The sequence below is a fragment of the Podarcis tiliguerta genome (assembly GCF_965153285.1).
Source record: "Podarcis tiliguerta genome assembly, chromosome: 16".
NCBI classification, from domain to species: Eukaryota; Metazoa; Chordata; class Lepidosauria; order Squamata; family Lacertidae; genus Podarcis; species Podarcis tiliguerta.
Genome location: NC_139549.1, coordinates 27383000 through 27405439, shown reverse-complemented (window position 1 = coordinate 27405439; position 22440 = coordinate 27383000). Strand labels below are relative to the sequence as shown.

General features: G+C 48.6%; 2 protein-coding genes across 10 annotated transcripts in view; one reads left to right on the top strand and one right to left on the bottom strand.

The window, feature by feature from the left end:
* MED15 (mediator complex subunit 15) overlaps positions 1-14610 on the top strand; it is a 141382-nt gene extending 126772 nt beyond the window's left edge. For 2 of the 3 annotated variants that reach the window (XM_083417661.1, XM_083417660.1), the window contains 10 exons: positions 2431-2550; positions 7304-7440; positions 7557-7684; positions 8121-8255; positions 9126-9189; positions 9631-9697; positions 10928-11088; positions 11403-11569; positions 11864-11962; positions 13571-14610. In XM_083417661.1, the coding sequence (XP_083273787.1) occupies positions 2431-2550; positions 7304-7440; positions 7557-7684; positions 8121-8255; positions 9126-9189; positions 9631-9697; positions 10928-11088; positions 11403-11569; positions 11864-11962; positions 13571-13707 (1215 nt within the window). In that variant the 3' untranslated portion in view covers positions 13708-14610. The remainder of the gene's footprint in view (positions 1-2430; positions 2551-7303; positions 7441-7556; positions 7685-8120; positions 8256-9125; positions 9190-9630; positions 9698-10927; positions 11089-11402; positions 11570-11863; positions 11963-13570) is intronic. The other variant, XM_083417662.1, reaches the window with a different exon arrangement.
* Positions 9985-20981, bottom strand: CCDC74B (coiled-coil domain containing 74B). Of its 7 annotated transcripts, none has more exons than XM_083417877.1 (9): positions 20091-20830; positions 19640-19684; positions 18791-18907; positions 18505-18670; positions 17523-17730; positions 17345-17427; positions 16423-16473; positions 15028-15169; positions 9985-10776 (listed from the first exon to the last, which is right to left on the bottom strand). In XM_083417877.1, the coding sequence occupies exons 1-8, from the start codon at positions 20401-20403 to the stop codon at positions 15031-15033; spliced, it is 1122 nt and encodes a 373-aa protein (XP_083274003.1). In that variant the 5' UTR covers positions 20404-20830; the 3' UTR covers positions 9985-10776; positions 15028-15030. The 7 variants fall into 7 exon arrangements, with proteins under 7 accessions (XP_083274003.1, XP_083274001.1, XP_083274002.1 ...); XM_083417875.1 differs by lacking the exon at positions 9985-10776 and adding an exon at positions 13502-14458; XM_083417876.1 differs by lacking the exon at positions 9985-10776 and adding an exon at positions 13502-13738.
* Positions 20982-22440: the final 1459 nt, after the last annotated feature.

Below are 22440 nucleotides of genomic sequence, written 5' to 3'. Positions count from 1 at the left end.
GAGGCTGATGGCAATCTGGACCTTGTGGAGGTTGGATCAGTCAGACTCGTCTCTAATACAACAAGCGACTTGCTTGAACCAAGGAAATGCCTAGCTCTGGACCTTTTCTCTGTCCTTTATGGGTGTCTTTCTGTGGTTTTCAAATCAAATCTCTTCCTGACTTTTCTGGTAGTCTCTCCAGTGTCTTGCTTGTTGATGCCTGGCAAGGGGGCAGTTCTTACTTCTTGGAGTGGAGCTTCATCTCCCATTGAGATCGGGAGGCAACTGCTGCCTGCCTGCCCTTTCTCCTAGAAATGCAGTTAGGATTTATTTACCATACTACTTGCCCGAACCCTTCCCTTATCATCATTCAAAGAGCCCTCCTGGTGGTGCTGTGTGGGAGGAAGCCTTGAACGAAGGGCAGCCAATCGCATGAGGCGGCTCTTCTACGCAGACTTTCTCCTCTCGATTGTGGGCTGCTGGAGGCAGCCCTCCAGTTCAGGCCCTTTCAGTGTTTTGTGAGGATGTGAGCCATCAGTCCTCAAGGACAGTCATCCACATCCAGTGGCTTCTGGAGCTCAATTCCACTCCACTCTTGTGCTTTTTTGCTGGAGCAAGGTGCTGTCTGGATCCACATCTTGGTCATAGCTTCATGCCTCAAAACCCGCTAGGAGTGAGAGGTTAGAAGCTGGTACTTCCATTTTCTAGATTTTATTTATTTTTTGCTGGGGGAAGGGGGGGACTGAATCTGTAAGAGGAGGGATATACGCAAATTAGCTGTCCAGGAAATTGAACCTGTGTACAATTTAAACTTCTTCCATAAGTTTAAGAAGTCCTCAAGAGGTGGGGGAGAAAATCCTCCCTACGAGATGTTCCTGGGAATTCGGAAGCTCTGTGCTGGTGATGCCTGTGTACTCTCTCTCATTTGAAAGACAAGAGGCACATCCTAGAGGGGAAAAACCCAAACAAGTTAGTAGAGTGCAAGACTCCTAATATTAGGGTTGTGGGTACAACCTCCATGATGGGCAAAAGACTCCTGCATTGCAGGAGGTTGGACTAGTTGACCCTCGTGGGACCCTTCCAACTCTACATTTCTAACACCTTTACTGTGCCAGAGTAGCTCTTTCTCAGCCTCCCCCCATCTCCACAAACCGCTTTTGCCTTGGGGGTGTATGTGTGCTGCAGTCTGGAGTTCTTGGCAAGTTCAGCTTACTGAAGTCATGGTGCTGCCTTCGCAGTCGGTTCGACTCTCCTGCTGGGTCTTAGGAGGAGCTTTTGGAGGCCGTGGCTCCAACAGTCTTCCCTTTGGTGGTGTGGCAGGAGGCCCCGGCCCACGGTGGTCCCTCGGTTGAGCCTGCTGGCGCCTGTGTGGCTCTGAATGTGGAGGAATGCCTGGAGGAGGAGCACGTTTTGTCAGCTGCCCACCCCCGGTCTTGCTGCTGCTGCCGCTGCCGCCACCCATGCCCGCCATGGCTCACCCTCCATTCTCTGTGGCGCATCCGCCTCTGTTGGGAAGCTGCTTCTGCTGTTGTGTGGTGCTTGGCCTTGGCCTCCCCTGCTGTGGTGGCTTTTGCATGCTGTGTGTGTTGGACATGCGCATGTGGTTTGTCTGGCCTCCCCTCATTCCTTTCCCTTCCGAAAAACCTCTTTGACCATCCGTCACTGCCCTATGCTGGGGGAGGGGAAGGGGGCTTGATTGCTCTGCCGTGAACTAACAGCTGTGCAAAGTTTTGCTGTTCTTGAGTTGTGATTTCCTTTCTCCTTGTTTCATGTGTGTGTCTGTTTGTGTTCCTAACTTTTTTGTTAGCAACTTTGACTTTTTTTCAAGACACATTGTTGCTGTGGCTGCTGCAGGTCCATTTACATGAAGCACTAAATGCAGTTGCCTGTCATCATTCTTCCCCCATTCCCCAAGGTCTGGGCTAGTCTTAAGGACTCCCCTGAGGGTCAGGAATTGGGCAGGAGATGGGACCAAAGCCTCTTCCACTGGCTTGGCTGGCTCCAGCTGAGCCATATAGTTTGCAGATGCTAAAACTCTGGTCAAACCTGCCCATGCCACACCTGGACCTTAAATCAGAGCTCAATACAAACTGGTGCTGTGTGTCCAGGTGGGTCAGTGGAGATGTCAATTTCCTCTTCTAGGTTTGGCATCCCATTAGAGGGCCTTGATACAGCTGATGTGCAGCTGAACCCCTCCCCCCTTAATTGTTTCCCTTTAATTGGACTCTAGCTCCCCACATCCACCCACTCACCCCAGAGTTCTCTGACAGAGCCAGTCAGGAGTGCAAGCGTTGTGTCTCCCAAGCCAGCAACTGCTGCAGGGTTGCCTTCCTAAGACTAGTTCGCTTGACTTCCACCTCCTCCTCGGAGGCTGCATGTGCTTCTCATCCTGCCGGCGTGCTGCGTTTCTTGTGTTGCGATTACTTTTGTCTGTCCCTCTGTCCTCCCAAGATGATCACCGCAACTATGGCCCGAGGTGGGATGCAAATAAGACCACGGTTCCCGCCTACCACCGCTGTCTCTGCCACGCCTCCAAGCACCATTCCTTTGGGTGGACAGCAAATGCCTCAGGTATTTACTGGAGCTGATGTGTGTTGTGCCAGGGGGCTGGTGGGGTGGGTGTTGCACAAGGGGCCACCTCCCTTGTCATGAGTTCTGTTCAACTACTGGTTAATTCAAAATCCTTTATTAGGCATAGCACACCGCACATTAACATACAAACATCATATATAAACTGTATAAAATACGGGCTCAGCGAACACAGTTTATCCCAGTCCTGATCTTAACTCCAAAAAATAAATCGATGTACATAGATAGTATAATACAACACAGCAACATCACCTACCATTAAAAACCACTAAGTCTCTTTATCATGGGCCATTCTTTCTTCATGGACAGCACTTAAAAATTCCGCCACTATTAAAGTAATTTGATCATCGCTGTCCGCCAGCAGGTCCTGAACAGTTGGTTGCGTAAAAATCTGTCTATTAAATTTTAAGGCCTCAAATAATTGTCTTCTGGCATAACTGCCAAAATCACAGGAAAAAAATATATGCTCTAGAGTACCGGGTTCCTGTTTTCTGCATTTGCAGAGACGCTCTGATTCTGGGATAGCTAGGTATCTTCCTCTCACTACCACCGAGGGAAACATGTTAAATCTGGCCAACATAAACAGCCTACACGATTCATGTTTCTTCAGATTTGTCATGTATCCCTTTTGGAAATCTCTACACAAAGGGAGATTTAAATGGATAGGAGAGCAGATGCTGTGCTTTGCAACCTCAAGCATGGTGAGAACACTTTTTTCTGTAAGAGTCTTCCTGATAATTTCCGATGTATCTTTTGGATCAGAGATTTCAAAGTCAGTTAGAGTGAGTCCTATCGAATCCAGTTTTCTCCTACAAATCAATGATAGATTGTAGATTGCACTATCACTTAGAAGATCGTAAAGTAGAGAATTTGGGGATAGGATTCAACTACTGGTGTGCACACTGGTGTGCCAATGAAGGCAGCCCATAGAATGGTGGGGGAAGCTAAGCAGCACTGCAGATTAGCTTCTGGGAGCAGGGAAGTCCAGGAGAGGCGTTGCCCCAAGTCTCCCTCACCTCCACAATGCTTGGCATAGTTCATAGGAACAGATCGCAGGAATGCTGATTTAGCTGCTAAGACATGTGTTGAACCTGTGCCTGTACTCCGAGGGAGGAGGAAGCTTGCAAAGACCCTTGAGGGGTAGATGTGCTCTCCCTGTTACATACTGTAGCTGCTGCTGCTCGTTTTCTTCCCTTTGCCTCCTAAGAGGCTGGTAGAGGGTTCTGGCCATTTGTGCAGCCCAGTCAAATGCAACTGAACAGAGATCCGTGCCTCCTGCTCCCCTGAAGGAAGCCTTGTGGGTCTTTCAGGGATCTCACCCCACCCATCCTGCCAAGATCTGATTCAAGTGGATTATCTGGCCGTCTTTGTTTAATCACCAGGGAGAGAGAAGTCAAACCACCTTCAGATCGCTGGTGCTTAGACTGCTGGGACTCCTGTTTATCACTTCTGTAGTCCTTCTGCTATACAGTGGCAATTTGTCATCTTCACAAAAGCCATATGCATATGGAATAATGACTGACCGCCCAAGATCCACACAAAGTGACTTTGTGGATTTACACCCAAGGCACCCACATTTGTCCTGCTAATGACTACAGCATGTCAGGACTCCAGGAGATGTTCTGTGCAGTCTTTATCAGGTCTGGTTCCACACCTGTGAAATACAGTGGTACCTCGGGTTAAGTACTTAATTCATTCCGGAGGTCCGTTCTTAACCTGAAACTGTTCTTAACCTAAAGCACCACTTTAGCTAATGGGGCCTGCTGCTGCTGCCACGATTTCTGTTCTCATTCTGAAGCAAAGTTCTTAACCCAAGATACTATTTCTGGGTTAGCAGAGTCTGTAACCTGAAGCGTATGTAACCTGAAGCATATGTAACCTGAGGTACCACTGTACCCCACTTGTGCCCCCAAGCACTCTTGCTGAGGAACTCCACCAACGGATACCCACCTACTCGGCTGGCCCATTGATCTTGAGATGACCTCTCCCCCCAGCCTTGTGTGCTGTTCTTTTCAGTATGTTGCACCATTAGGTTCCCCCCAGAAGAGGAATTTCTGGGGTGCATCATGGGGCTCAAACTCTCATAGAGTAGAACTGCTGACAGCCCCACTGCTCTACTTTGTTGTGAGGCAGTTGCAGCCCGGGGTTTGTGTTGACTCACACAGCAGCAAGGCTCTTGTGAGCTTGGCTCGTCCCACTTCGCTGCTTCTCTCACTGACTCCCACATTCTGTGGTCTGTTCGGCATGCCTAGTTTTCAAGTTCTTTCCAATCCTTATCTCGCTGGCCAGGAAACAATAATGTCTTGAGAGACAGTTCTTCCTGTTCTTCCCAAGGCTGGAAGTGGGTGCTTTGACCAAGGTCAACTGGCAGATTGCACAGCTTAGCTGACAGCAGGAATGTGGGTTTCCTCTGCCGTAATGAATCTGGGCCTGGTGGAATACAGTCACAGCTGCAGCCACTCAAGTCCTGAGAAGGAGAACCAATACCCTCTCTGTAGACCAGCTTTGGTTGGTAGAAGGTTCGTAAAGCTGCTTCAAACAACCTCCACCTGAGAAAGAAGCCCAGATGTTGACCTCTAATCTGAGTCACCCAGCACTGCAATCAAAGGAAGCAGATTGACATGAACAACACCTGTGAATAACCTTAAATGTTGTCAACAGCAATTAGTTCTGGGTGCATAGAGATATCCACAGTCACTTAGCATATCCTTCAGTCCCTGCTTACTGCTTCACAAGCACTTCTGTTCCCAGTCTGCTTTCCATCAGCTGGAAATGATCTAGTAATTTGCTGGCTGTTCCCTTATCTGTGTTGTAGCACTACCAAAGCCGGTATCGGTATCCCCTAAATTAGTAGGCTTCTCAAAATCTCTGATCTAGCCCCTATAGGTTTGACAGATGAGCCGTGTGGCACCCATGTCCAGCCTCCCTTCCACATGGCAGGCTTGGCACTGAAACTGTTGTGGCTTCTGAGTGGATGAGCAACCCATTTGCACACTGGCAGGCCCTTACCTGTGATTCACACTGAGTTTAAATAAGAGTTTGCTTTCTAGGTAAGGTGCTCTGGCTTTGCAGCACTTATCAGTCACAAAACACTTTCCCCTCTCAATTAGGCCTTGTAGAAATTCAGCATCAGATAAACACAGTTGAAGGACACTCTCTTGCAGTTGAATGGCACCAAGGTTTTCTGAAAACAATGTGCATTGAGAGCAGTTCGAATAAGGTAGAATCCTAAAAAGAAGAAAGCTTTGGGTCCAAGGCTTTCACTTAACGTTCTGTGGGCAATCAACCCTGCTGCGCAGCTAGAGTAAGCAAAAGCACAGGTGTTGCTTATCTATGGGCCTTTTGCTTTGATCAGTATCTGTCCGTTTTTTTAATAAAAAAAAGCTGCTCCTTTAGAGGGAGCCAGCTGTGAAGATTAGAGGTTGAGAACACGGAATCTCGGCCTTCACTCTTTGCTTCAGATTCCTAGAACAATTAATTATGCTGCAAACGGCACACACATTTAGCTGGAATTTGAAGGGGGTGGGGGAGCAGGCCCTCTTAGAGATCCAGAGAGGCCCCTAGCCATAATAAAGATTAAAAATGACGGCAGAGGAAAGCAAAATAAGGCTCTGAAGAGTGAGCTGTTTGTTCATACAACATGAGCAGCAGACCGGGGAGGACATGCTCATCACTGTCTAATCCTGTGTCATCAGAAACGGTATATTTTTAGCAATATTTATGAATTTTTTAACTCTTTAAAATGACAAAGTCCATATTTGTTAATTCAAAAAGTGGTCTCATTTGCTTAATTTGCAGCTCTAAGCTGAGAGGGTGGGTGTCATATTTTGGTCTGATGTGCATGTTTTAAAAGCTGCAAAACTTATTAAGTGCCTAAATACGAGGCCTCCATTGGCCCTGGCGGGAGGGGGCAGGGACTAGGGTACGATGATGGGTTTGTTCAGCTGGATTTCACGCAGCTGGCTGTAGTTTCTAAAGAGTCCCCCCAAAGAGGAACGGGAAGTTTTGTCTGTCTGATCTTCTAATGCTCAGTGGAAATGGAGCAAAAGAGGGAAGCAGTCTGCCAACTTGTGGCAGCTTGTGGACTGTGGCACGCACCTCCTCTGCTTCCCAAAACACACACGTGTTTTGTATGATGAGCTGCTGCTGCTCCATGTAGTTCCATGTTTTGCTCTGGCTATGTTCTCTGTGGGGCTGGAGCATACTTCTGCCAAGCTAGCCTGTGTCTGTCATGCATGCAGCACACATACACACTTTGGACCATCTCAACCTGTTGTGGATTATTACTAGGAAATCATTGACAAAGCTTAAAGGAATGGGGTTTTGGTGCACTGGGCCACAATGAAGGTAAGTCTCCCATGGTACTAGTTGAGGCTGGCATTTTTCAGACAGATGTTTGGTCTAGTAAATGTAGATGGAACTAAGGATTTTCCGAGTTGGCTCTCTGTCTTTAGCAAGCCAGGGAGGAATTCTGCATGTGAAGTCACAGGAGTCTTGCAGTGAAATGCTGCTGTGTTGGGCCTGTTTTGTCACACTTAGTTTGAAGAGTTTTTGAGCTTCCTGCCGTGTTCATTACAATCTTCATTTTACATCCCAGGAAAGAGTGGCAAGCCCAAGGCTCCTCAGCAGGTCATATACGCTGCCTTTCAATGGGATCCCTGGCTGCTGCTCTTGTCCTGGTGCCCTTGGCTTTTTGGAAAGGCTCCTCTTGCCAGTGACGGTTCCTTTGTTCTAGGTCAGCCAGAGCAGCATCACCATGATGTCTTCTCCTTCACCAGCCCAGCAAGCCCAGACCCCTCAGCCGATGCCTCCGCCACCTCAGCCCTCTCCCCAGCCAGGGCAGCCAACTTCCCAGCCCAACTCTAATGTCAGGTGAGCCTTGATGTAGGAGTAAGCAGGCTTCAGGTGGTTTCAGGTTTTCTTTTTAGGGTCAATAATACCTGCTTCATCCCCAGACCTCAATGGGAAATATCTTCCTCCTCTTTCAGCTCTGGTCCAGCCCCATCTCCCAGCAGCTTCCTCCCCAGTCCATCTCCTCAGCCCTCTCAAAGTCCAGCAGCTGCACGAACGCCACAGAACTTCAGTGTCCCATCTCCGGGGCCACTAAATACTCCAGGTAATTTGTGCAGGGCTTGAGGGAGCAAAACCAGGTTGCCCTTCTTTTTATTTCCAAGTCTGTGCCTGTAATGCATTTTTTGCATAAATGGGGTTAATTGTAGGGACCCAGTGCTGGCATTTGAGAGGATTTTTGATAGTTTTAACTATCAGTGATGTGGTGGGTGAACATAATTTGCATACAGACTGTGAGCCTCTGCTTCCCTGGCAGAAGCTGTATTGCAGGCAGCCCAACAACAGGACAAAGGCAGCATGTCCCACAGCCAAACTCTGAATCCTCAGAACAGCTTGGTGATGGTGGCAGAGGGGAAGCAGCCTGGGGGTGCATGCAGGAAAGCAGATGGAAGGCAGGCTGTGCTGGGTGCAGCCACCTCCCCCTCCTCCTGTTCAGTGCCTTTACTCCATGGGTCTAACCTGTCCTCTTTTCTGCCTGGAAGGCAATCCCAACTCTGTCATGAGCCCAGCGAGCTCCAGCCAATCTGAGGAGCAGCAGTACCTGGAAAAACTCAAGCAGCTGTCCAAGTACATTGAGCCTCTGCGGAGGATGATCAACAAGATAGATAAGAATGAAGGTAAGTGTGTGTCGTCTCCCCCCCACCCCCCGGTGGTGTGCTTGGGGTTGTCGGTGCCCAGCCTTGATAGCTTTTCCCCTTGCAGCAGGCGGTACCAAGAGGCTTTCTCCTAGGTCTGGGCTTGGTAGTCCAGATCAGCCATGTTACTTCCTACTTGCTGCGCCAAGTAGAGAGCCAGTGTGGTGTAGTGGTTAAGAGCGGTAGTCTCGTAATCTGGGGAACCGGGTTCGATTCCCCGCTCTTCCACATGCAGCTGGGTGACCTTGGGCCAGTCACACTTCTTTGAAGTCTCTCAGCCCCACTCACCTCACAGAGTGTTTGTTGTGGGGGAGGAAGGGAAAGGAGAATGTTATCCGCTTTGAGACTCCTGAAGGGGAGTGAAAGGCGGGATATCAAATCCAAACTCTTCTCTTCTTCTTCTGCCGAGTTACCAGTAAATATAGCCTTGTCACGTGCAAAGTGATGAATAAACCATGTTATATTTCTGCAGGAAGTAGAGGGAAACTGGGTGGCAATGAATTCTTTGGCTCTGCCCAGAATTACATTCTGTGGCTGAACCGTGTTTGGGCATGGCACACCATGGGCCATATGGAAGGCTTGCTGAGGCATGTTGCACTTTTGCACCCTCTGAAAAGCAGAAGGGATGGACACACCATCAGTTTGTGCCATCTGCTGCTGTCCTCACAAGGATGTGACAGAGGCCATGTTGCAACCTATGACCTCTTTCTGAGTGGTTGTCTTTGGCAGGGAAGCTTGAACCTCAAGAGGTACAGACCTCCTTCGCCTGTCAGAAGAGATCTGCTTTCTCTCTGTCCTGCAAGATAGTTCTAGCATAACTGCCTCTTTCAGGAGTGTTTCTTATCAATTCAGACAGGAAGAAGGACCTCAGTAAGATGAAAAGCCTGCTGGATATTCTGACTGATCCTTCCAAACGGTAAACTTCTGTGCTCATTTTCGACCCATCATCTCTTCTTGCTCTCCTCCCTTTGACCATCTAGAGTTGTCTTTGTAAGCGGCAGGAGGTAATTAGAGCTAGTTGTGTTCACAGGCAAAATTCTGCTTTGTGTTTAGTTGAGGAAAAAGAAGCTCAATGCTCTAGCCTGCCTTGTTCTTGGTTTGTGCTTGCCAAGTGTAGCAGGCAGGAAGTGTCTTCTCTGTAGGAAGAGAGGCACAAGAAGCAGCCCCACACAGCAGCGGGGCCAGGTTCCAGTAGGCGGCTTCGTTCTTCCTAGTGACTGTGTGTAGCAGCAGTAGTGGGGAGGGAGAGTGCTGTTTGTTGGTGGCTTGCCATGTCCATCTGGGGAACGAGGAGGCGATTCTACTTTCTCTGAAGCAGAAATGTGCCTGTTCTGAGACTGGCTTTCTTCATTCCTAGCTGTCCTCTGAAGACACTGCAGAAATGTGAAATTGCTCTGGAGAAGCTCAAGAATGACATGGCTGTGGTAAGTTCTCTCTGTGTGTATATATCTCTGTTCCCCTAGTCCACATTAGCAGGGGGCTTTCTCTTCTCAATGATTCTGCACGTCAGGAACAAAAGAAGGAAAATGTAGGCAAAGAAGTTGGCCACAGTACAGCATAAAGGTCTGGTCACCACACCTCAAAAAGGATATTGTTGATCTAAAAAGGGATAACCAAAAGGGGACAGATTGAATTCCCTGTGTGGAAAGGTTACAATATTTGGGACCTTTTTATATTTTGAAAAAAGGCAATTAAGAGAAGAGGTAGAGTATAAGATTATGCATGGTTTTAAGAGAGGATTAGACAAATGCCTGGAGGATGAAGCTATCAACAGCTATTCGCCATGCCCTTGAATAGCAGTTGCAAGGAATCACAGATAGGGAGAGTGCAGCTATTGCACTCTGGTCTTGCTTCTGGGCTTCTTCCAAGAGACATCCGATAGCCACTATGAGAACAGGATGTCAGACTAGATGGGCCTTGGCGCTGACAAAGCTACAGCGCTATTCTGCTTTTACAAGAACAAACGACTCACAACTTGCACAAGAGTTAAGTTCCAGAGGTAGCACATAGAGCCAAAATCACATATAGTCAATCCTTTAAAAACTGGAAAATGTCCTATAAAAACCACTGAAGACTTCCATGCACCTCCGAATGCTCCCAAGGCCGCTTTCACTCTCTTAAATGCACATCCAAATGCTCTCCCAAGGTGAGTGTGATGGTGGGCACAATTGCCAGTGTCCCCGCCTTCTTCCAATTCCCCACCCCCCTTGATGACTGCCTCTTTTAAAAAAAATCAGCCAGGCACATAAAGCTGAGCTCACACAAGTTACATGCACGTAAGTTGCGAGTTGACAATACAAGCAAACTCCAGTGTGTCCAAAGCTGAGTAAGGAGCAATTGCCTGATGGGATCTGAGTAGATGGCGCATAAGGAAAGACAGGCATCTTGACAGTTGGCCAACCCCAAGGCCAGGCAGAGTGGGTGAGTTGGAGCTGCTCGTGGGAGGTGAACCTAGTAGGAGGGTGGATGCCTCATGAAGTCTTTTGTCTCTACATGGAGCTGTCTGAGATTCAGTGGACAGATCTGTAAGCTGGCATGTGAGCAGAGGGCCTGAAATCTCAAGTTATTCTTAAAGCTGTTGTTTCCTGAGTCCAGCAACACCTACTGACAGAACTGCACCTTCCCTAAATCCGTGTGTGTCTCTTGTATGTCAGCCCACCCCCCCACCCCCTACAGTGCCTCCCACAAAGCAGCAGTACTTGTGCCAACCCTTGTTGGATGCTGTCTTGGCCAATATCCGCTCACCAGTCTTCAATCATTCCCTCTACCGAACCTTTATGCCAGCAATGACTGCCATCCATGGTCCACCCATCACGTATGTATATTCATTGTTCTAGCATCTGCTGAAAGATGGCTAAGGAATTGTGAGAGATAGGAAAGCTCAGAGCCCAGGCCTGGAAGGAATAAGATGCCCAAAGACTCCTTGTGTGTGCTGCAAGAGATTAACACAGCTACCCTTCTGGAATTTGTCAGATATTTGTGCATATATATTGTTCCGGCTATTTCTGAAGTTATTTTATCTTGCTTTGATATTTTAGTTAGACCAGTTGTTGGGGGCTGCCTTATCATTTTGTATGCAAAATTAATTAGAAATGAGAATTGAAATTGAAGTTGGCTGTCCAATCATAGGACCCCAGTGACTTCCACTCGGAAGCGGAAATATGAAGAGGACGAAAGGCAGACTATACCAAATGTATTACAAGGGGAGGTTGCAAGATTAAACCCAAAGTTCTTGGTGAACCTGGATCCCTCCCATTGTAGCAACAATGGCACCGTCCACCTCATATGCAAGCTAGGTGAGTGGCAAGAAAAGACAGCTCTATCTTCAAATATCCTCTTGACACTTGAAGGCTAAAAGCCTGCAGTAGTGGTGGCGGCAGCATCAGCAGGGGAGGTTGACTGGGTCTGGTTAAGGTCCAAAACTTTGCCCAAGAGAGAAAAGGTAACAGGATTCTAACCAGACCTTGATGGGTCAGGTGCCTGAAAGGTTGTTTCTGAGTTCCTACTTAATAAAGAGGCTGCCTGATAAGCAACTTTAGGTGTCTCTTGGAGAAGGTTGAGAAAGTAATGCCAAATGTGTCTGATTCCAGATGACAAGAACCTTCCAAATGTCCCACCATTGCAACTGAGCGTCCCAGCCGATTATCCACATCAGAGCCCCTTGTGGATTGATAACCCTCAGCAGTACGGTATGAAAGAACAAGGCAGGCGGAAAATGACTTTTGGGTGGGTGATGGGGTATTGGGTCTACATTAAGGCTTGGAACTGGTGAGTTTAGCCTTTGTGATCCATTTGACCACTTCATATTAAGACTCTCATCCTGTCTTTTGAGTGTGGATTTATTTGTGCTGCAGGAAGAGATGTGGTAAAGTTTGATCTGTGATTTCGGAATACTGGGTTTTGAGGACACTGCTAGAGGCCAATTGGGAAGAAGAGAACCAACTACAGTGGTACCTCTGGTTACATACTTAATTCGTTCCGGAGGTCCGTTCTTAACCTGAAACTGTTCTTAACCTGAAGCACCACTTTAGCTAATGGGGCCTCCAGCTGCCGTCGTGCCGCCAGAGCACGATTTCTGTTCTCATCCTGAAGCAAAGTTCTTAACCCGAGGTGTCAGAGCTGGCTCCTGGTCCCAGCTCACAGAGGACCAACGCTAGCCGGTAGTAATGTATCAAAGTCTTTATTGAAGTATAGTTTCCATTTCCAAGCCTCAGCGCCCCAGCTCTACGTCTAGGGTCTAGACCGGCGAAGCTCCATCTGAATCCCCGCCCCCTGTACACCAGTTTAAGACTCTAGCCTTACTCCACCTCTTCCGTCTCTCCTTTCTCCTCTGGGTCCTGCTACCCCCCGGGGTCCCTTCCTTCCTGGATTCCTCCGACGCAGACGTGGACCCCCCTGACTCCTCCCTCTCTCTTCGGCGGGCTTTAGGACCTGGCTCCCTATCCGGGCTGCCAACTGCTGCACCCTCCTGTACATTTGAATTTGGCGCGCGCGCGCAGCCTTCCACCTTCCTCTCGACCGTTTCCTCGCTCTCCGATGGAGGCGTGGCCACTCCTGCCTCATGTCCTCCCGCTGGCAGCGCGCTGCCTGATCCCGATGCCTGGGACTCCTCCCCTCTACTGCACTCTGGTGTGGACGCTGGTCCGGATTTCCAACTGCTGCTCTCTGAGTCCCCCCTGGCCCCTTCTTCCTGGGGTGTCCCCCTCGGCACCCCCCTTGCCCTGACCATGGGGGCCTCTTTCTGTGAATCTTCCGATTCACTGGAAAGACTCAGAGACCTCGGACTGCTGTCATCGCTGACATTTCCTTCGGACTCCTCCCCCTCGCTCTCTATTTCCTCCCTCTCCTGTGCCTCTGCTCCTGAACCCCTGACACGAGGTAATATTTCTGGGTTAGCAGACTCTGTAACCTAAAGCGTATGTAACCCGAGGTACCACTGTACATTTTTTTACTTATAAACACACACTCTCTTACTAAGTTTTTACAGGAAAACTGCCCTCACAGTTTTAAGCTTTGGAAGCTCAGAATTCCAGTATCCTAAGGAAATCCTTTGATTGAATTTTGGAAGCTTCAGATATGTAACAAGACACTGCTACTGCTTCCAATGGTGAGGTGAAGGAAAGAAAAGAAAAGAAAAGCCAATGACTCATTTTTCTCAGTTCTGCAGCTCCAAATCCCCAGCTTTGATAACCCATCAGTATGAGTCACAAAACCGCCCACACACAAGCTGCCATCTGGATGGTGTCCTTTATTATTATTTTTTAAATAACAGACTCTTTCTGCTTTTTTCTTTCCAGAAGCAAACCCTTTCTTGCAGTCAGTGTATCGCTACATGATGTCAAAATTGCTGCAGCTTCCTGACAAGCACTCTGTCACAGCACTCCTTAACACCTGGGCGCAGAGCATCCGCCAGGCCTGCTTGTCTGCTGCTTAATGTCTCGTCATCTCCTCTTGCTGGGCCTGAGCTGGAAAAAATCACAGCCAAGCAGGGCAGGAACATGTGAAGCAGAAGCCTTAAATTGTTTTTGTTTACTAGGAGCTCGGCTTTGTAAAGAGCCTGGCATTAGGTTTAGTGCTTGTGCTTCTTCTGCCTTTGTAGACCTGCCCATAACTTGATGCAGGGGGTGGATTTTCACGGTTCTTACGGCAGACGTGTTAATGACTTTTTTTTAATGTCTTCTTAGAGAAGAGTGTGTGTAGACTTCTGTCACGGAGTCTCCCTACTATAAGAAAAGGGACAGCGTCCTTCAGACCTCGTCCAGTGCCCAGTATGTATGTATATATGTATGCTTGGTTGGATACCAGCCCAAGAAGAGGCTGCCTGCACACCCACCACACAAGCTGTTCTTTGATAGCTGTGTGCAGTGACTGACTGAAGCAGGTGAGCGGTTTGTGTCTTCCCAACTATGAGGCAGCCAGCTATTAGACTGATGTGGCTCTGGCAAGCCATGCGTCAAATGTCATTCATCAACTTGTGCCTCACGGGAGGAGCCTGCCTGGGCACAGGGTGAGACCGAGGCTGCTTCACTCAGCCCTGGTTTTGCTTTCTCCTACCTCCCATGCACAACTCTCTTGATCTTTGTGGAAGTATTGCTGTTTTTACATACTTCTGCTATCACCTTTGCAGCAGAGTCGCTGAATACTGGCTTGCACTCTTCCAACACGGCATCCAATTGCTGTGCTATCTGTAAATGTGTGATTGCTGTGTCAATTTGAGGACATTTTTAAAAATGTACTTAAGAAGCTCTGATTGATTGCAGTACAAAGTATCAATTATTTCATACATGAACTAAGGCATTTGTTTTATTGTAATAAATGTATTGTTCCAGTGTTTTAACACTCACTTATTTTCTCTTGCAACCCCCCAAACTCCTGTGGCTCCACAGCAGCCTGAGCATGAGGGCACAGAAACTTGTTTGCTAAAAGGCAAAGTCACTTTGATACCCCCTTGACCTGGGGTTGTCTAAGGAGGCTTCTGTGTATTTTGCATCTAAAAGCCCCCAATTCTGTAGTTTAAAAAAGTAAACTTAATTACTACTGAAGGTAGAGCAGTTTCTAGGGAGAAGTGAGGTCACTGTGATCTTCTGTAGCTATGTGGACAAAAAAGGATTAATTATGAAGTTTTAAAAATTGAGTGGTGAACACCAGAAACAATTTGTTGAAAGTACAGCACACACTCGGAAATGGTTTAGCTGGCTTTCAAACCACTTTAGGGCAAGGAGACACATTACAAAAAAAGGCAATTGAACCATACTTGCTAAAGTGCTGTCCGGTGGAGCCTGTTCCTCTGAACAGCCTGTGTTCTCTTCTGTCTCTCTGCAAAAGCATTTCCTAGTGTTTGCTTCAGTGCTGGCAGCACAGCCCTTTCAGCAGCAGGCAGTGGTGTGAGAATCCTACTGGAGAACAAAGTGGGCCTGTCATATTGAAGTCTGCATTTAAATAAGCTGCTCTCTCATCCTTCTAATAGGGTGTTTGAGGAAGGCAGTGCCCCAAGTTTAGTGTCTGCCCCCACACCCAAAGAATATTTTTTTTCTGGAGTCTTGGCTTCTAGCCAAGAGCTTGCTCTGATAATTTACGTTCAAAGCCAAAAACTGACTGATGTTGATGTTTCGTATGCACTAAACTAGTCCTCTGGAGCAAATGGGAACATTTCTCCACCTGCCCAAGTGACAGATCTAAGCAGTAGAATTTGCTTGCACTTCGGCACGCCTTTCACCTTAGAGCAGAGAGGTGAGCCAAGGGCAGCACTGACCCAGAGTCAACGCCCTCTGGGGGGCTGAGGCAAAAACTGCACTTCTTCCAAAAAGGCTTTTCCCATCAACTGATTCAACACCTTTACAGTCATACCTCGGGTTGAATGTGCTTCAGGTTGAGTGCTTTCGGGTTGCACTCTGCGACAACCCGGAAGTAATGGAGCGTGTTACTTCCGGGTTTTGCTGCTCGCGCATGCGCAGACACTCAAAATATCACACGCATGCACGAAAGCAGCAAAACGCCATCGCGTCTTACATTCCATTCAGGATACAAACCGGGCTCCAGAATGGATCCTGTTCACATCCCAAGCTACCGCTGTATATCATTCTTATCATTCAAGATTAAATTCGTAAAAATTAAATTCCATTTTTTATTTTTAAAAAAACAAACAAAATTTGCAAGGTCTTGGTGGGAGGGAGGGTCATAAACTTTTTGGCATCACCACAAGAGCAGTTGGTTAACTTTTTTTAAAAAAACAAACCAATTTTGGAAGTGCTTTAAAAGTGCCACAAAACTTTTTGGCGTTAGGACACTACTGTGGGGACCCATAGGAGCAGTATGTAATGGCATTTTTTTAAAAAGACAGTTTGGGAAGGTGGAGGAGTCCAATTTGAAAAATGTTTATACTTTTTCTAATTTGGGAAGCCTGCTGGGAGACTTTTAATTGCAAAACTTTAATAAAAAGTTGTGAGTGGCCTGTGCAGTGGTGGACCTCGGGATCTTAAATCTCTGTGATACCCAGATTTAGTTGTCCCCCGTACTTCTCATACTGCATTCTAAATCATAATTGTGGGGTCCTTGCAGTGCCCCAAAGTCTAAGCACCCAGTGTGACCTAACCAGTCGTGCTCCCCTTAAGCCATCTCTGACCTGTGTTAAGATAAGATGCCTGCTTACCATTTCTTAGGACCATTCTTCACCTTGGGCAACCGTGTGACCTCTTGGTTCCTGAAGGAAACCATTAATTAGCATGTATATTTATAGGTAATTGCTACTTCATACTAGGCCACAGAGTATTCTGGCACCAACAATTGGGCACTGGGGAAAAAATTCTCGCCTCTTGCCCTTTCATCATGTGTTATGTCCTTCCATTAGGGCATAGAAATAACACTTTTGAGACTCACAGGAGCATCTTAAGTAGCAAAATACCAGTGCAGCCTGCTTTCTTAGCTCACATGGAAATGCCCCAACACACCTGCTCTCAAGATTGCAGCTGCCATCAAAGTTCCTAGTAGGTGAGATCCAGCACTTTAGTAAGCATGCAGTAAGCATTTCCATGCTCTCTCCACATAGGTAGGCTACTCCAAGCATAACCACTTCCTGCTTAATTAAATTTAAGCCCAGCTACAAAGAAAAATTCCAGTGAGGTTAAATTGCTGGGAGGAGTGAAATTTAATCCTACATGAAGTGAACAAGCAGGCTAACTGTATTGGGAGGTGGGAATCAATAGCCAGCATTAGGAGGAGTCTGCAAAGGGAGGCGGACAAAGTAATGGTCTCAATGCATTTTATGGAGAGTTAATTTGGACAGTTGCTTTCAGCTGCTATTTTCTCCTCAAGGTGATAGGACAGGAATGCATGGTATCTCTAAAGAACTGCAGAGATCAAAGAAGGTTCCCTGGCAAAAATTTGAGCTCCTATCTCACATGTGCTCACAAATAAATTTGTGAGAAGAAATTAGCTAAAAGCCATGGCTGAACCACTCATTAGTTCCAGCGACCACCTAATCAATCAACTGTGGTACTTTGGAGACCCTGCTGCAACTCAAAAGAGATATTCAGAGGTACCATCCTTCCTCTTTCCATTAAAAACCACCTTACCCAACATGACCAGCTAGCATGTAGTCCTCAGGAATTCTTTTGGTCTTGTGGATATCTTCCAAGCACGATCGCAAATACATCAGCTGAAGAAGAAAGGAGGAGAGTGTGTGACTTTCCTGCTCCTCCTGCAATGTCAGCTTCCTGCCTTCGTGGGACCCAGGAGAGCAAGCAGCCTCACCTCCTGCATCTGCATGTGGTTGATGTTCCACAACTGCCGAATGACCACTTCGCACTCCTCCAGCGTTGGTGGCTTCCGCATGTAGGAAGGGAGCACTGTCACCAAGAAGGGGTTGGAAGAAGCAGCAGGGATTTTCACATCTCCTGCCCTGCTTTGACCAGATGAAAAAGGGATGGGGGACGTCATCCTGTCACAAACATCTGCGTCTCTGTAACAACACGGTTGAAGTGTGACCAAGGAACAGTTATTTCAGTGAAGTACAGGTGGGCAACCTACGGCCTAAGGGACTGACTGACACTCTTTTCAAGTAGCCCCAACACAGGGGCTAACCAACTGCCCTATTCTTTCATCAGTTTTAGTTTCCTTCCCATTTCTCTTGGCTTTAAAAATATTTTTTCCCTTTTTATATAGCTTATATGTTACATTACACTTTATATAGTTATATGTTACATTAAAAAAAATCCTGACTGAATGACGGGGGGAGGGGTGATTCTCCCAGCTGTCAGATCACTGGTGGGCTTTAACAGTGTGTGCTGGTCACTAATATTAGAAAGGAATTGCTTTCACTTGCTGAACAGTAGCTGTATCGGTCTGTTGTACAAAAGAAGCTACGAATCTATCTGAGAGTAACTACACTCAAGTCTAGCAAGGCCCAAGTAAGCCTGCGTAAGACTGAGAATTCTGCACAGTTCTGCACACGACAGTGTGGTGTAGTGGTTAGAGTGTTGGACTAAGACTTAGGAGACCAAGGTTCAAATCCCCATTCAGCTATGAAGCCTCCCAGGTTACCTTGAGCCAGTCACAGCCTCACAGCACAGGTTCACTCACAGGACTGTTGTAAGGATAGAATGGAGAGGGGATGTGTGTACACCACCTTGATAAATAGTAAGCAGAACTTTTAATCATCAGTAACAATAACAACAATGTGAAACTTGCTGCTTTGATTTAGAAGTTACTGCTACTTCAGTGGGTGTTCTCTAACCTGGGATGAGGTGCCTCTTCTGGAACAGTCTCCTGCTCTGGCCTGAGGTCCTCCAATTCCTTCCACATTACTCTATCTACTTCCTTTTCTATAATTTCTTCTTCTGCACTCGTCTTGTCCATCATGAACTCGCCACTTACTGGCTTCTTTTCCAGCTCCTCAGAACCTACAAGATGTTTAGGAAAAGGCTGCATTGCTAATACACTCAAAACACTACACAGCCATGGCATCAGAGGCATTGTGGCCACCATTAACGCTATCTTTTCATGTTAGACTGTGTGTGTACCTTGTTCTCTGTGCTCTTCTTTTGCTGCTGGCGCCACCATCTTTAAGCCGGCACTTGTCTTCCCTGGTGCACTGCTTCCTGGCTGTGACTTACTAGGCAAGTTGCTGGAAGAATGATCTACAAAAACAGAAAGAAAGGAACTAGTTGAATAATCTGGCAGACAGGTGCATACTCCCTTGAAGGGCTAGCACCAGTACCCACTTAACAGCGCATAACCATAGGGAAGGCCAAACAAGACATTTTCAGAAGGGACCCTTTTGTGTCTTGGCATCCTAGTAGCTGAAATATTCTAAGAGAAAGCTGATCCTAGAGCTCCCAGGCTTGGCATCAACTCCTTGCCTATCAAGAGCTGGGAGGCACTCAGTTGCACCTTCTTCACCCGCTCCATGTCAGTCTGTGTATGTGCCTACTCACTCATCCCCTTCAAGAAACACCAAGCCTAATCTCTTGGGTAACAACCAGGGCTCACATATTACAAGCACCAGCTTCACTGGACTCGCCTATCCCCCTCATTACCAACTCTATGCTAAGAGCTTCCAACTCTATGATTCTATGGGGCTGTCAAGGTCTCTTGCCTTGTGGTTTCTAAATACAAAGGATTTTGACGGGTGGGTGGGGCATCCACCTGCCAATCATGGTTACATTAATGACACCTCCCAAACACAGCTGTCAAATTCAGTGGCAGGCGAACCTGATCAGGATCTGGCCCATGGAGCCCAAAAGGTTCCCCACCCCTGGTTTAGGTGAAGCAGCTGTGTCAGAAACCATCTTATCCATTCCTGAGCCTTGAGTGGGCAAGTGACTAGTTTCACTTTATAACTCTGAAACATGGGCAGTGCAAGGCTGTACCTTTCCTCTGAAGTATCGGGTTCATGATGAGCTTATAATGAAGATCTGCAAGAAAAAGAAAAGGCTGTGTTATTGTGGCCAGCCCATCCCTCCTTTAACTGGTAACCTTGTTCACGCCCAGGGATCTCCCCATTCTTTTACTTGGGGGTGGAGAGGGAGAGACTTGAGGGGGCAGCCAATAGGGTCACCATGCGATTGGCTCTGGGCACCTGGAGTGCTGCTGCTGCAACCACCTCTTTTTCAGGGAGGGGTGTCAACTTGAATGAAATATTGGGGGGGCAGTTAAGCAAGGCTGACCACACGACGCGGTGCTATTTGAATGGCAATGCCCATCCACTTGGGGGCTGCCGAACCCTACGCATATTTTATCGGGGGAGCCGGATCTCCCTCGTCCCCTAGGAGTTGGCTCGTAATTGGGGGGTGGAGGTGGGGTATCCTTCCGGCTGCCCACCCTTGTTCTGCCTCTTGAGGACATCGATCTCCTCGTGGAGCTTCTGGAGGGTCTCGGCGTGCTGCGCCTGCAGGAACTTGAGGCTGCGCTCCAGGTCGGTGGCCGCCCTCCTCCAGCCGTCGGCGCTGGGAGTCCGAGGGGGCCGAGGCGGGTGAGGTTGCGAAGGCGGCGGCTGAGCCGGGGACGCGGCCCTTTCCTGCTGCGAAGGCGGAGGCTGCTGCCCGCCGAAGCGCGACCAGGGAGGCAGGTGGAGGTTGTGCTGCTGGTGGAGCTGCTGGGTGCGGCCCAGCGAAGGGAAACCGGAGCTCTGCATGGCCGAGGCCGGGAAGGAAAGCGACGGAAGAGCCGGGTGCGTAGAGGCCTCAGACTCAACCAGCTCGGGTGCGAGGAGAAGCAGCCGGGCCGGGCCTAAGGCGCATTTCTGCCGCCTCCTCTTCCGAAGAGCTTTTCCTCTGAGGTGGAGGCGTTGCCCATTCCGCCTCAGGAGCGGGAGGTCGTTGGCCTTTTCGCTTCTCCTCCTCCTACCCGGCCGGGAAACCTGAAGGGCCGAAGCGCCGCCGCCTGAGGAGAATTAGGCGGCGGCTCTGGGTCCCTTCCCGCCTCCTCCTCCGACCAGCCTCGCGCCGCTCCCCGCCCCCGCAGCCGCCTCTGTCGCCATGGCGACGGGCGTTCGCTCGCTCGCACCACAGTGGCCGGAGGAGCGAAAGAGGCGCGAAGCCCCAGGAGGAGGAGAGCCCCGCCCATCGAGCGCGGTGAGGGGCGGGTGTCAGTCTCGACTCGTCATAAGGGAAAAGGCGTCGTGAGGGGAATGGCGGTGAGGGGGAGCCGTGAAGGGGCAATAACTCAAAAGAAGCCTCTCACCCTCGAAGACGTTAGAAGGTCAGGGGGCGCCCCTCTCGCTAGCTCCCCACCAGGAGTAAAAAATAATAATTGGGGGAAGGGGCAGGAAAGCCCCGCCCCCACATGATCAATCGAATGTTACGGCGCGCGCGAGCACTGCAGTATTTGAATGGCGTTGTCCATCAACCGCTTGAAATATTTTGTTGGGCGGCGGGGCAAAGGTCCTATACTTGAAGGAGCCTCTCCACCCCCCCCCCCATCGTTCTGCCAGGACACTGAGGTCCAGCGCCAAGGGCCTTCTGGCAGTTCCCTCACTACGAGAAGCCAAGTTACAGGGAACCAGGCAGAGGGCCTTCTCGGTAGTGGCACCCGCCCTGTGGAATGCCCTCCCACCAGATGTCAAAGAAAAAAATAAATACCAAACTTTTAGAAGACATCTGAAGGCAGCCCTGTTTAGGGAAGCTTTTAATGTTTAATAGGTTCTTGTATTTTAGTGTTCTGTTGGAAGCCGCCCAGAGTGGCTGGGGAAACCCAGCCAGATGGGCGGGGTATAAATAATAAATTATTATTATTAGGCTGATTGGTTCCTATGCTCTCCAACCCACGCACCTGCACCACAGTCTCCAAATGGCACAGAGCATGGAGAGCATGGGGCTGGATTGAAGACCATCCTGCAGGACCCAAGTCACCCCAAAGTTGGCCCAGTAACTTGGAATGATACCTGTGTGCCATGATTTGGGACTTGGCTGGATGCCATGAGCCAGGGAGGGTGTTAAGAACCCACAGCACACAAATAGGCTCGCACATCCTCTCATATTTAGGATACCCGAGTGCTATAACTCGGGAGCCATAACTCCTGAGGTGCAATAACGCCAGACTTCCGCTTGCTGAGTTGCAACTGCAAGACCAGTTACGCCTGGCCTGAGACAAGGGTCAAGAAGTACCTGCTCTGTGGCCAAGTAGAATGCCTGACTCAGGGGCAAAACTAGGCTATATTTCACCTGGGTCAGACCCAGTTGGCACCCACCCACCCATGCACATTTGCATACACACAGGCCTGGAGATTGAGTGGTGCCCCTCTGAAGGCTTCACCCAGAGCAAAAAAATCTGGCTAACTACGACTCTGCGTGACTTAAGCATTTGTCCATGCACGTCCCTACCCAATGGTGACACAAGAGATCATGTGTGTGTGTTTGCAGCAGTTGTATACAGTGGTACCTCGGGTTATAGACGCTTCAGGTTATACGATTTTGGGTTGTGCACCGCGCCGAACCCAGAAGTACTGGAACAGGTTACTTCCGGGTTCCAGCGCTTGCGCATACGCAGAAGCACTAAATAATGCTTTGTGCATGCACAGAAGCGCCAAATCGCAACCCGTGCATGCACAGACACGGCGCTGTGGGTTGCAAATATGCCTCCCGCACGGATCACGTTCGCAACCCGAGGTTCCACTGTAAATGCTTTGTGCATCCTTTGTTCCACGCTTGCTCCTTTCTGGAATTATCCTGCC

Excerpts from the sequence above, each read along its gene's own strand:
- CCDC74B (XM_083417874.1), bottom strand. The coding sequence starts at position 20,403 with ATGCAGAGCTCCGGTTTCCCTTCGCTGGGCCGCACCCAGCAGCTCCAC. Across the intron at positions 19,685-20,090 it reads CCTCAAGAGGCAGAACAAGG|ATCTTCATTATAAGCTCATC; the intron begins GTGGGCAGCCGG and ends TTTTTCTTGCAG. Across the intron at positions 17,428-17,522 it reads ACCACATGCAGATGCAGGAG|CTGATGTATTTGCGATCGTG; the intron begins GTGAGGCTGCTT and ends TTTCTTCTTCAG.